The 14,243-nt window shown below is 37.7% G+C and overlaps 1 protein-coding gene across 9 annotated transcripts in view; it reads left to right on the forward strand.

The window, feature by feature from the left end:
- The window catches only part of RASAL2 (RAS protein activator like 2), a 340,956-nt gene that overhangs the window by 270,224 nt on the left and 56,489 nt on the right, over positions 1 to 14,243 (forward strand). For all 9 annotated transcript variants that reach the window (XM_031037591.2, XM_031037592.2, XM_006742003.3 and 6 more), the window contains exon 5: positions 9,255 to 9,364. In XM_031037591.2, the coding sequence (XP_030893451.2) occupies positions 9,255 to 9,364 (110 nt within the window). The remainder of the gene's footprint in view (positions 1 to 9,254; positions 9,365 to 14,243) is intronic.

The following is a 14,243-nucleotide window of genomic DNA, read 5'->3' on the forward strand; positions in this document are numbered from 1 at the left end:
ATGAAGTGTTCCATGATTCATTGTTTGTGCATAACACCCAGTGCTCCATGCAGAATGTGCCCTCCTCAATACCCACCACCAGGCTAACCCATCCTCCCACCCCCCTCCCCTCTAGAACCCTCAGTTTGTTTTTCAGAGTCCATCGTCTCTCATGGTTCGTCCACCCCTCCGATTTCCCCCGCTACATTCTTCCCCTCCCACTACCTTCTTCTTCTTTTTTTTTTTCTTAACATATATTGCATTATTTGTTTCAGAGGTACAGATCTGAGATTCAACAGTCTTGCACAATTCACAGCGCTTACCAGAGCACATACCCTCCCCAGTGTCTATCACCTAGTCAACCCATCCCTCCCACCCACCCCCTTTTTTTTTAAAGATACATTTAAAACAAAAGTTGAAAGTAAAAGGTTTGAAAAAATTTAACAGGAAGGTAATAATCCAAAGAATCCAGAGAATCATTGGGTGATTGTTAAAAATGCAGATCACTGTACTTCATGCCCAAAGATTGTGATTCGTCAGCTCTGGGCTAGAAAAACAATTGTGATTTATTATAGGACCTTCTTTTTTTCCCTTTGACACTTTAATTTGCCAAAAAACAAAAACAAACAAAAGTCCCCACTAGGGGGGAAATCCCCACACTGAAAGTGCTTGTTAACTACGAAGCACTTTGCAATGATTTGTTTTGTCGTTAACCTTGTTACCTAGAGTCTCCCTTCGTATTTGGACTTCCGATAACTGGAAGATAAACTAAGGAAGTAAAATATGACTGGAAAGTAGAGTTTAATGTTTCCAGTTACCCTTCCTTTTCCTTCTTCCTTGTTAATTGCCTACAACTGGATTCTAGTGAACATTTTCAGAACATCTGTAAGTTCCTAAGGTCTATTAAAAGAGTAAGGAAGGAAATAATTTATACAGGACATCACCCTTCTCAGGTAATTGCAATCCATAATTCCATGAACTGCTAAAATACACAAATACACAGAAATGAATTTACTAATTAAAACTTAGAAAAGCCAGAATGAGACCATTCTCACCTGGGTCCTTTCTAGTTGACAAGGTAGCATTTTCTTACTGTGAGTCATGTAGTATTTTAAGGAACTGCTCTTAAAATTGCTTAAATCACCTAGATTTCCCTAATCCCTGGTGTGGCCACTGATTAGAAAAAGTCTCACACAGGATGGCCCTGGCCTTGTGTTGCACATCACCCTGCTTCTGTGTGAAAGGTGATGACATGTTTCTCTGCCTCCATTTCTCCACGTCTTAAGGGACGCGGGCAAGTCAGCGGCTCTCGTTACCGTCATGGAGGCTTCTGAGAGTGGCTGCCTGGCAGCCGTTTCATTTCAGTTACCAATCAGGCCCTGATAGCCAATTTCAGTCTTCGGGGGTTACTCCAGTTTGTAGGTGGTGAACAACTTACCCTTCTCTTAACATTGCCCAAGCTCCAGATTAAGGCAACATTTGGCTTTTCCTTTCACTGGCAGTTGCTAAATTTAAGCCTTATTTTGGCAGAAAAGAGGGAGTACCGACTAATTAAAGTAAGTCATTTTAGTTGTATCATTTGCTTTATGACAATGGAGTTGTTTAAATGATAAGCTTTCTACTATTTTTCAGAATTGTAGCTTGTAGTGACAGTATTTCCAAGGAGGCCTGGATGAGGTAGGATTTGTTTTGAGGGTTTTATTAGTGTGTTTTCAGATTAGGTTGGTGTCTGAAGGATGAAATCAGTTTATTTGTAGTCTTTTCCTTTGTTTCCACTGATGCTATTGGATTTTAAAGTCAGCATCATTTACTCCTCACATTCACATAAGACATAGATGTCATAACTTGATGTAAAAGAGAGAAGCATTTTCCTCTTGACATCCATCTCTTTCTAAATCTTATATGTGGATTTTTGTCTCCTAGTGACTACAGAATCAGTTACATATAAAAGTAATTTCAGGGACGCCTCGGTGGCTCAGTCGTTAAGCGTCTGCCTTCGGCTCAGGTCATGATCCCAGGGTCCTGGGATCAAGTCCCACATCGGGCTCCTTGCTCAGTGAGGAGCCTGCTTCTCCCTCTCCCTCTGCTGCTCCCCCTGCTTGTGCTCTCTCTCTCTCTCTCTGACAAATAAATAAAAATCTTAAAAAAAATAAAATAAATAAAAGTAATTTCAGTAGGGTTTCAGTTTTACTTCAGTTTAATTATATAGGGAGGAGCCCTGTGGCAAATTTTTCTAAGTCAGATGTCGCACTAGTGGGCATTTTGTCTTCTTTTTTTCCCCGCATATTTTCAAATTGTCATAGTGCATTTCTTTCTTTTTTGTGGTATATAATTCTGTAATAATATATGCATAGAAATTAAGTACAACACACATGGAGAAAATGCATTATATTATAGTGCCTAGAGTATTTTGTTTGTTTTTACCTTTTGTAGGAATATATCTTTATTTTGTATTTTTTAATTTAAATTCAGTTAGCCAACATAGAGTACATCACTGGTTTTTGATGTAGTGTTCAGTGATGCATTAGTTGCATATAACACTCAGTGCTCTTCACATCACGTGCCCCCCTTAATGTCCATCACCCAGTTACCCCACCCACCTCCCCTTCCACAACCCTCAGTTTGTTTCCCAGAGTCAAGATTCTGTCATGGTTTGTCTCCCTCTCTGATTTCTTCCCATTCAGTTTTCCCTCCCTTCCCCTGTGATCCTCTGTGCTATTTCTTATATTCCAGATATGAATGAACCCATATGATAATTGTCTTTCTCTGATTGACTTATTTCACTCAGCATAATACCCTCCATTTCCATCCATGTTGATGTAAATGGGAAGTATTCATCCTTCCTGATGGCTGAGTAATATTCCATTGTATATATGAACCACATCTTCTTTATCCATTCATCTGTTGAAGGGCATCTCGGCTCCTTCCACAGTATTTTGAAGAGGAATGAGAATGTGCAGAACCAGTGTAGTATAGTGGTTAAAAAGCAAGGGGTTCCAGAGTCAGGCTGCCTGGGCTTGAAGTTGTACTCTGCCACTTGGCAGCCGTGTGCCCTGGGAAAAGTCAGACATCGTCTCTGTATCCCAGCTGTTGATAGGTGATCTACTGTTGATAAAGAAAATGAACGGTTCACATAACACACATTCTTATTTAAAACCGTATTAAATCAGTACACATTTCTATTTTCATAGCTAAGGTTATTTCTCTCAGAAAAACAAATGCTTACTTATTTATGACTGTTTTGGATGGTCTTGTTACTTGTTGTTGCTTTCCTTAGAAACCAGAGTAAAAGGTGAAGTCCTCACAATGGATCTGCCACTCACCCTGCTACTGGGACCAGCACTTCTACCCATTGGCTCATTTCCCACAACCCTTCCCATTGCTTTCTCCACTCCAGCCACACTGACTTATTGGCTCTTTCTGAAACATAGCAGGAGTTCTTCTGCCTTAAAGCCTTTGCCCAATCCATTCCTGTTGCCTGGAATGCTTTTCCCTTCTCATACCTGCAGGCTAACTCACCTCCTTCAAGTCTTTAGTCAGTGTAATCTTTCTCCAAAAGGCCTATCGTGACCACTTTATATTCTCAGCTCTTTACATGGCTCTATTTTTCTATAGCACTTGTCTTTTACTAATTTATTATGTTCTTGGTTTATGGTCTGTCTCCTTCCACTAGTATATGAAGCCTAATGAAGGCAAAGATTTGTGTTTGTTTTGTTCACTGATAGCATCTCAAGTGCCTCAAACCAATAAAAGGTGCTCAATAAATACATGAATGAATGAAACTTTTTAAGTGTTTTCAATATACTGGGTTTAAATCCTGACTCCTCATCTGTTAAGTGTGTGACCTAAAGCAAGTTGCTGATTGGCTATTTTGTGGAGTTGTTGCATCAATTACACAGTATTACATATTAGAAAGCACCTAGCCAATGCTTCATATCCAGGAAACCTTCAGTAAATTCATTCAGTCAACAAATGTTAATTGAGCACTTATGATGTACCACGTTTCCCTATAGGCACTGGCATGCATCTCTGAACAAAAGAGCCAAAAATCCCTGCTATTTGTAGAACTTACACCTAGTTTTCCTCCCTTCCTTTGATGTGGTAGTTTCTCAGGGGGAAAATCGTGATTCTACCTTGCCTACTCAGTAGTCTCTCCCCCTAGATTCACATTCAGTTAATACTTATAGGGACCCATTTTCCATTATTTTAAAAATACTTTTCCATTCAGTTATCTTATTCTTTGGAGTGGCCCTAGGAAGAGGATTTTTTATTCCTCATTTTACAAGTAAGGAATCCGAAACTTGGAAGTTATGACTTGTCCAAGGTCATTCAATAGGAGAAATTGGAGCCAGGATTTGATGCCACGCTTTCTGACTCAGAGTTGCCTGCTCTTTCTACACTGGTACTTGCATCAAAAACACAACAGTGGCTTTTATTCATTTCACTGCCCATTTTATTTCCATTCTACAGACACTTATTGAGCCCCTACAAATTGCCTGCTATCAGACCTGCCCTGGGAAGGCAAAGATTGTTTAATCCCTGCCCTGAGTTCAGAGTTTAGTGTGCTAAATGTAAGATTAGCTCTATTTATTTGGAATACTCAGGAGCACAGAGGAGGGCCACCTCCTCTAGAGTAAGGTGTAGGACGTGTCAAAAAACACTCTGGAAGAGATCATGCCTTAGCTGGGTCTGAAACGATGACTTAGCCAGGGGAAAGGGAGGGAATATGAGTAGTAGCAGAGATGCATGGTAAATGTAGAAAATTTCAGGCTCTCAGAGTTGCTGGAGGGTAAAGCGTGAAGCAGGGAACGGCCAGGAATCAGGCTAGAATATTTAGTAGCTACCAGGTGATACCATATCCTACCAGCAGAACTCTTACCAGGCCCCCTCTTTTAGGGACTGTTAGGTCAGTTATCCATCCTTGGTCCAATAAGCTATAGTCAGGGCAGAAGAATTACTTGGTGCAAAGGACAGTGATCTGTTCATAAGGAATTGCTCAGAAGGGGCAGTGGGCAAGTGGGCATGCCTTATACTCCGAGGTTTCCTAGTGGGGGTAATGTCACTGGAAGGCTGGCTCGCTGCATAGTTGGTCCAGGACAGAGGCATAGTAGGAGCTAAGGCTAGCTTGGAGATAGTGAGTTTTTAGTGGCATCGTCTGTTCACTTAAGTGGTCTTCCTGAACACGTGGGAGACCACATGGCCGAATAGACTGATGCCAGATCAACCTTTATAGCCTAAGCTAAACAATATTCTCAGGTGAAAACCATGTTTCAGTTTTATCAAGGAGATAAAAACAGATTTTTGTTGTAGATTCTACTACCTCTGTGAAACATTACTGACCACTCTGGGCTATCTTAAACTTTCCCTTATCTATATTCCCAGAACAACTGTAATTTCACATATATATTGAGTGCTTACTAAAGTTTAGACACTACGGTAGATGTTAAGATAGATATAGCATTACACCTTCCCCAAAAGCTTAAGGGCCAATGGGAGCAGTAAGTATGCATTAGTAGGTGGACAAACTACTTTCCCAACCTTATTTTTCGCTACTTCTAATCATATACGAGCCAGATTAAATCTACTTAATGGATACCCATTGTGTTCTTATCTCCATGATATTTCTCAGGCTTTGGTTCATACAGTACCCTAGCTCCCCAGCACCTCCAAATCCAAATCCTGTCTACCCACTGGGACCTACCATATTCCACTTCTTCCATATAACTTCCCCTTATTTCTCCAGGTGATGTAACCTTGTCTTTTTCTGAAGTCCTGAAATTAGTTCCTATATACCTCTCTAAAATAATACCATATTACCAATTCTAAGATGCACATTTTTTTCACATTTTAACATCCCTGTAAGTTACTCTTTTAAGATACTCTGTCATCAACATTCTTGAAAGGATTCAGAATGATACTCTGTGGAAAAACATGAACAACTCCAAGTCAAAAAGTAGTTCAGAAGAAAGAAGCATTAGGAATACCTTAACCAATTTATTTTGCATATTTTCTTTTTATGTGTACACTATGCTATATATGACAAAACCTGCCTAAGTAAGTCTTTTAAAAACTTCTTTAGTACAAAATAAAAATTTTAAGTGATAAAGCATTGTGTTATAGTTTAATTGGCAGCTTTTTTCTTAGTGTACATAAAATAATAATATGACTTACCATCAACGGTGTCCTAGATTCAAAGAAATGTATTTTGTGATTAAATATGCCAGACATTAAGAACACTTACCTCCCTAATTGTGTCATATATAATTATATTTAGTTTCCAAATCCCATAATAAACTATAAGCTCCTTTGGGGCAGAGTTTGTGTTTGCTTTATCTTTGATTCCCTTACAATACCTGGTATAGTGCTTTACAACAAATAGACATAAAACAAATATTTATTAAATAAATGGATTAGAACAAGAAAGTATTATATAGTAAGTTCCACAAAAAGTAAAGTACTGCATGAGTGAACATCTACTAGTACATTCTCAGTTAACTGCTTAACTGTATTTTTGCTAGAAATATATTTATATATGATATTTGGGCAGGTCCTTGGGCCAAATCTCAACTTAGGCGAGTGGTTTTGGAACCAACCATAAACAGTCCAAGTAGCATTCCATAAACTTGGGTCTGGTTTGCTGACTACATTTATGAGCAAATGTGGTGACTCATTCTGATTGAATCATACATAATAAGTAGTAAATAAAGCCTTTGCCTTGGAGAACAGATGACAGTGACTTTCCCTAGCAATGCTCAGATTGGACAGGAGACCAGATAAATGCCTGTCTCTAAGAAATACAGTACTTTAGGGGAGCCCAGTTGACTCAGCCGGTAGAGCACGCAACTCTTGATCTCGGGGTTGTAGGTTCAAGCCCCATGTTGGATATAGAGATTACTTAAAAATAAAATCTTAAAAAAAAAAAAGAAGAAAAGAAATGTACTACGACATGGATGGAACTAGAGGGTATTCTGCTGAGCGAAATAAGTCAGTCAGAGAAAGACAAATACCATATGATTTCACTCATGTGTAATTTAAGAAACAAAACAGATGAACATAGGGGAAGGGAAGGAAAAATAAAATAAGATAAAAGCAGAGAGGGAGGCAAACCATAAGAGACTCTTCACTGTAGGAAACAAACTGAGGGTTGCTGGAGGGGGGTGGGGGAATGAGGTAACTGGGTGATGGACATTAAGGAGGGCACATGATGTAATGAGCACTGGGTGTTGTATGCAACCAATGAATCACTAAATTCTACCCCTGAAACTAATAATACACTATATGTTAACTAAATTGAACTTAAATAAAAAAATTTTAAAAACAAAACCAAAAAGAAATGTAGTACTTTAAAAAACAGTTTTTGTTTTCTTCCCTCCAGTCAATCTCTATGCACCTATAATAAAAAACAGCCTAGGGAATTATGTCTATGTGGTATTTTCTAGGAGTCTTTACACTTACTCTTGGGCTACGGGAATAACAAGAAATAACATAAGCATTTTTTTTTTTCAGTCAGCTAAATAGTTTTACTTCTGATTCAAATAAGTTTGTTTCCATTTTTCTCAAATGAAAGGAGCAGTGCATTCTGTGTTTGCAAAATACTTGGCATGGGTAAGCACTGTGGTAGTCCACATTACTGTTCACCAGATATTCCCAGTTTTCTTTCTGGATACATGATACAATCGTATATCCTTTCCCTGGGGAGATGCCGTGTGGTCATGTGACTTTTTGTCCAATGAAATGAGACCAGAAGTGACATAAAAGTTTAAGAACTAGTACATAACTTGCCACATTTCCTTTCTCTTCTGAAGCAACTTTAGGTGTGCAGAGGAAGAGCCTCCTGTAGCCTAAGTCCCTAAGTGAGAGTAGCACAGAGCGAAGCCCCCATCTCCCTTAGTTGATCGGCTCATAGAAAGATGTGGAACATGTTTTGTGCTACTAAGATATTGAGATGATAAGATAAACATAACCCAGTGTATCTTGATTAATACAGTCTTCACCCAAAACAGTGGGCTTTGGTGATAACTAAAAGAATATAAAAGATTTGACATGCTGATCTTGACCCAGTATTTCTTTCTCTTCCTTATGGAAATGTTTATTGTATATAGCTTTTATAAGATAATATTCATCTCATGGTGATTAGAAAGAGTCATTTTCCCAGCATCAAAATACTTTTCTTTGAATTAGAACTTTTTCTCAAGACATTTTGATATGCTTCCCTAAGATGTCCTTTCATTTGCCAACAATAGAATTGTTACTTGAAAGCAGTGACTGTCATCATTCATGCGTGCATTTATTCCATTATTCAACACACTTTTATTGGATGCTCATTGTTTGCCAGGTGCTAAGACTAGGAAATGTTTAAGGAGCTCTAGATAGTTTAGTGGAAGTGGTAGGAGGCAAGTAGGGGGCCAAAAACTGTAAACTACTTTGTTCTTCTGAAGTCTAGATGTTTCAGTAGTTTCATAAATGATACCTATTTCAAGATAGTTTAGCTACATTAAAACTTAAGTTTACAAGTAACGTATCCAAGGTGATATAGACCAAATTTTAACGCTTTTGAGACTACCAACACATTACCTTATACTAATTACATAATTCTTTTTTGTTTGTTTGAGGAATTTTTGTACGGGCATTGTAGGGTTTTTTCTGTTTTTGTTTTTGAGTTTTTGTTTTGGTTTGGGTTTTTTGTTTTGTTTTGTTTTTTTGCGGGGCGGGGAGCTCTTATAATAAAGCTTCTCTTCTCACTATCAGTATGTTCTTTAAAATTCCTCTTCTCACTATCAGTATATTCTTTAAAATTCCTCTAATGCACTAAGTACCTTTTCACCTCAGGGCCCTTGCACATGCTATTCTCATTTCCTTTTCTCCCTTAATTTAGTTCAGGAAACTACCTACTGGATGCCCTTTTCTATTGAAACTTCTTCATAGAAAGGAATATGTTTTTCTGTTACACTGTTGTGTTTTTAAAACTCTGTTATCAAAGTTAGAAGTTTCTCTACCATAGCTGGTATAGAAAATGTTTAAGAAATAAGAAGTTAAGTGTTATCAAAAAGTTGAATTATCCCAGTTATCCTAGAAGAAAAAAAATTTTTCATCACATTACCAGGTGGCTTCAAGCAACTATTATTTATAAATTAAAAAATTAAAAGCTGGATTCTTGTTTTGGTCTTCATTATAAAAATCTTAATATCTTTTCCAGAGGTGGTGCAGAGGAGTAAGGAGACAGCAAAGTGCTCTTTTGGTTTTCTCTTCCATCACCTTCTGCCTTTTCATTCTAGGGGTTCTTCAGCAAGCGCCTGAAAGGCTCCATCAAGAGGACCAAAAGCCAATCAAAACTTGACAGAAACACTAGCTTTCGGCTTCCATCCCTTCGTAACGCAGATGACAGGTAGGAGTAAGCTTGGTTAAAACAGGGAAAGCAGTTTTGCTGTTTGTTTCTGTTTTTGTTTTAAATAGGGAATGCAGTTCTACAGTGGGTTTTGATAAGGCATTTTTGGTCATCTCTGACTTTGCATCAATGACAATGGAAAGATGCAATACTAAATTCACTTTTTTTTTTGTCTTGTTCATATTGAGGCAAGGTACAAAGTGTTGGCTCACATGCCCAGGCAGTTTAAGAATCTTACAGTATTGGAAAGTAAGAACTAATTTAAGTGCTGTTTCTGTAGAATTAAATCCTAGTGGTCAGAGATGTCTTTCTTTTGTAGAATGACTGTAGGATGATGATGACAATAGTAAACATGTCTTGAGCACTGCACTAGATGCTTTATATACATTAGCTTGTTTAATCTTTATAGTAACCCTATAAGATAAATATTATTATCGCCACTTTGTAGATGAAGAATCCGAGGCACAGAGAGATTAAATAATCTTGCCCAAGGTCATACAGCTTAGTAAATAGCAAAAATGGTATTTGAACTTGAGCAATTTGGCTGAAGTCCATGCTGTTCACTGCTCCATTGTTCTTTGTGTACAGCATATGGAATCAGTTGTATTGGTTTGCAGTCACATCTAGAAAACATGTATGAAAAGGAAGATTTTGATTATTAGGACTATCAGTTTGAGTAACCCTCAAAAGTGTAGCTCTTTAGGGATAACAACCTTGTAAAATCGTTGAATGTTTTTAGAACACATTTTTAATACTTCGTATCTCCACATTGTTCAAAATTTAGGAAATGGTACTTGCTGTATTTTGACACATCACCAACATTTACTGAGTGCTTACTGTTTGCCAAGCATTTTTAATGTAGTCTCTCATGTACTACAACCCTAGATATGGTTATTACCCTCATTTTACAGATGAGGAACTAAGACAAAAGAAATTGAGAAACTTGCCCAAGGTCACACAGCTAGTAGGTGGTAGAGCTTGGATTTGAAGTTCTGTCTGCCCTTCATATCTGATACTCTTATTTATACTGGATTTTTTTTCTTTTAGTAAGTCCATTATTTTCAGTTATCTACATAACAAGCAAATATAGATTACAGCCTCTGTAATGGCGCATTATAGATTTGCCAGGCAGAGAATTCCTCTCCTTTTTTAATGGATGAAGTAACTTGTCCCCCATACTTAGCTGATGAGACAGTATACTGCTTTATCAGCGATTCTTATCCCTGAACCACTTTAGAGGTGCTCTGTGAAATTTGCAAGTCTGTCCAATTTGCCGTGTAAAAGTTGTGTTGTTAATTATCTCTTTTATACCTCTTTGTTTTAAAGTAATCATTAAAAAGCTGATTGTTTTTCCAAGAATTAAAAACATTTTAAAGTCTCAATAAAATGGAATGACAAATTTTTTCAAAATACTGGTTTTTAAGAACAAGGACATTGTACAACCTCTGAAACACTCCCAGTTCAGTAGCCACTTTCTTAAACTCTGCAGCATCATGTGTATGTTTGGGTGACAAGGAAATAGTTTTTATAGGAGTACTTTATTTTTTAAACTTGCACTAAATACCACTTTCATAATTTCGAATTGCTCCCTCCTCTTCCATTTTGCTTTAGGTAGCCTAAAGGAATGCTTAGATTGAATTACCACTAGATTGTATTCTCCTAGAGTCTCCTATATGCTATTATATAGCTAGTGCACTTTTATTTAGCCTTTCCGATGACCTAAATTCATTATGTGTGCCTTCTATGCAGTTCTGCTTCAATCAATAGTATCTTTGTATCTCAAATACAGCATAATAAAAAGGTGCCAGTAAATCTCAAAATATTTATATTTTTCAAATCCATTTGAATTATAGAAGTTTCTTATACAGAAAGCTTTCAAAAACTTTATTCTTCCCATAAAGGGATATACTCACTAGAGTTTGAATATATAATGTTTTTTTTTTAAACAGGCTCTCTTGCCTTCAGATCATCTGAAGATGCATATAAATAGAATTAAGGTACAAGATATTAATCAACTGAGTTCTTTGAATCAGTACCCTTATGGGTGAGACCAAAGATTTTTTTCAAAAACTGTGGTTTTCTTGGGTTATATGCATTGATTGCCCAAGTCAGGCCATTTCTTCCAAAATGGTATATAGTGTCTAAATCTCAGTAGCAAAACATTTCTGTTCTTATGTCAAATCCGTAGAAACTCTAGGCAGACCTAGTAAGCAACCCTTTTTTTCAGTTTTTAAATTATACAGTAAAATGCATATGTCTTTGTTTTAAAAACTTTCAGTACAGGGGCACCTGGGTGGCTCAGATGGAGCCCAGCGCTGGGCTCAGCACTCAGCAGGGAGTCTGCTTGAGATTCTCTCTCTCTCTCTCTCTCTCTCTGTCCTTCTGCCACTCCCCTGCTTGTGTGTGTGCACAGGCTTGTGTGCACTATCATTCTCTCTCAAAAACAAATAAAATCTTTAAAAAAAATAAGTTTTAGTACATAAGTACAGATCAAAAAGCTGAAGTCCCCTTCACCCTGCCCATCTTTCCATACACATAACCTCATGAGCAGTTTGTATATTTTCACACCTCTTTAAAAATCCATACATAAATGCACACATATATATGTTTTGCTTATTTTCATATAAGTGGAATCATATTACACATATTACTGTGTGATTTACTTTTTAATACAAATATTTTGGACAACTTTTATGTCAGTACATGTAAATCTACATTATTTTAACAGCTGCCTTCTTGGTATGCTACAGTTTTTTGTAACATATTCCACTTCTATGATAGATATTTTAATTGTTTCCCACTTTGGGGCACAAACTACCGATAGAGTGGACATTTCTGAACATACACCTTTTTTGTCCTTATGTGATTGAGTCAGATTTGTGAAGTAAAACTACTAGATATAGCATATGCACATTATCAAATTATCCTTCAAAAAAGCTGTAGTAATTACCATTTCCACCAACAGACTAGGATTACTTTTATCTTTTGGAGCTGGACAAGAGGCTTGAACTCACGACTCTGAAATCAAGAGTAGGAGGCTTAACCAGCTGAGCCACCCAGGCACCCCATGGATTACTTTAATCTTTTAAATAACATTTTACATTGTATCAATGTGATGGAATAAATACTAATAATAAACACCTATATAGTATTTACTATGTGCCAGACACTGTTCTAAGCATTTTATATAAACTAACTCTAATCATTACAACAAATCCTATGGGGTAGTTACTGTATTGACCTCATTTTGAGGATGAGGAAACGGAGACACAGAGAAATAAGTAAATTGTACAAGGTTAGAAAATGGCAGACCTGTGGTTCAAATCCAGGAAGTCTGGCTCTAGAGTCTACATTCTTAAACTCTATGCTATATTGCCTCTCAAAAAAAGATGCAGGGGATGCATTTTTTTGTTTTGTGGTTCCCTAATGTCTAATAAGTTGAACATCTTTTCACTTCTTCTATGACTTGTTTATTTATTGCTTTGCCCATTTTTCTATTGAGCTGTTTTGTCCTTTTTTCCCTGATTTGTAGTAGTGCTTTATTATTACTAGGGATTGTAAGCCACTATTATGCATGTTGCTAAAATTATCTCCCAGTCTATTTCTTGTCTTTTAAAAATCATGTCTCTAGGGGTGCTTGGGTGGCTCAGTCACTTAAGCATCCAACTCTTGATTTAGGCTCAGGTCATAATCTCTGGGTCATGAGATCAAGCCCCATGTCCGGCTACACGCTCAGCGGGGAGTCTGCTTGTCCCTCTCCCTCTGCTCCTCCTTCCACCTGCACACACACACACACACACACACACACACTCTCTCTCTCTCTCTCTCATAAATAAATAATGAAAAATTAAAATCGTGTCAGTAAATTTTATAGAAGTGTTCGATTTTCTTTTCTTTTTTTTTTAAAGATTTTATTTATTTATTTGACAGAGATAGCGAGAGCAGGAACTCAAGTAGGGGGAGTGGGAGAGGGAGAAGCAGGCTTCCCGCTGAGCAGGGAGCCCGATGTGGGACTGGATCCCAGGACTCTGGGATCATGACCTGAGCTGAAGGCAGCCACTTAACGACTGAGCCACCCAGGCGTCCAAAGTGTTAGATTTTCATTTGGTCTAATATGCCAATCTTTTTCTTTATGACCTACCTCAACAAATTTGACCAGAACACAAAAGAAGTCAGAGATCTGTTTCTCATTACATTTCTCATTATGATCCTGTGCAAATCACTTCATCTCTCCCCGCTTCAAGACGAAGAGAGATTCTATCTTGAAGTATCAGAGAATAATGCAGTAGTGATCATGATAGGAGTTCTTACAGGTTTTTGATAACTACAAAACTTATCTGCACTCATAGCATTTTAAAAAGGTAAAATTTTGGGCGCCTGGGTGGCTCAGATGGTTAAGCGTCTGCCTTTGGCTCAGGTCATGATCTCAGGGTCCTGGGATCGAGTCCCGCATCGGGTTCCCGGGAGCCTGCTTCTCCCTCTGCCTCTCTCTCTCTCTCTCTCTCTCTGTCTCTCATGAATAAATAAATAAAATCTTTAAAAAAAAAATAAAAAGGTAAAATTTTCTCATGAGGTCTGAGTTACTGCTTAAGATGACTGAGACACAGTTTTAAATGAGTTTTGCTAAATATGATCAGTAAGCTTTTCTGTGCAAAATACAATAGGGTATTTTAACATGCAGACTTGACTGATCAGAAAGACCCTCGCAGCTCCAGGTTTGTCTAGCCAATGATCTACTGGTCATAAACTCTGCTATAAGGCTGTGGTGGAATTTGGTTACCAGTGTTGCTTTTTGGGTCTGTTTATAGTAGTCCTTAAACTCAGAATTTCCTTTATGAAATTGTGGGGCACAGGCATACGAAGTAAAGCTTTTGCCAAT

The sequence above is a fragment of the Leptonychotes weddellii genome, chromosome 6 (assembly GCF_054177405.1).
Source record: "Leptonychotes weddellii isolate Sample4059 chromosome 6, ASM5417740v2, whole genome shotgun sequence".
In the NCBI taxonomy this organism is placed as follows: domain Eukaryota; kingdom Metazoa; phylum Chordata; class Mammalia; order Carnivora; family Phocidae; genus Leptonychotes; species Leptonychotes weddellii.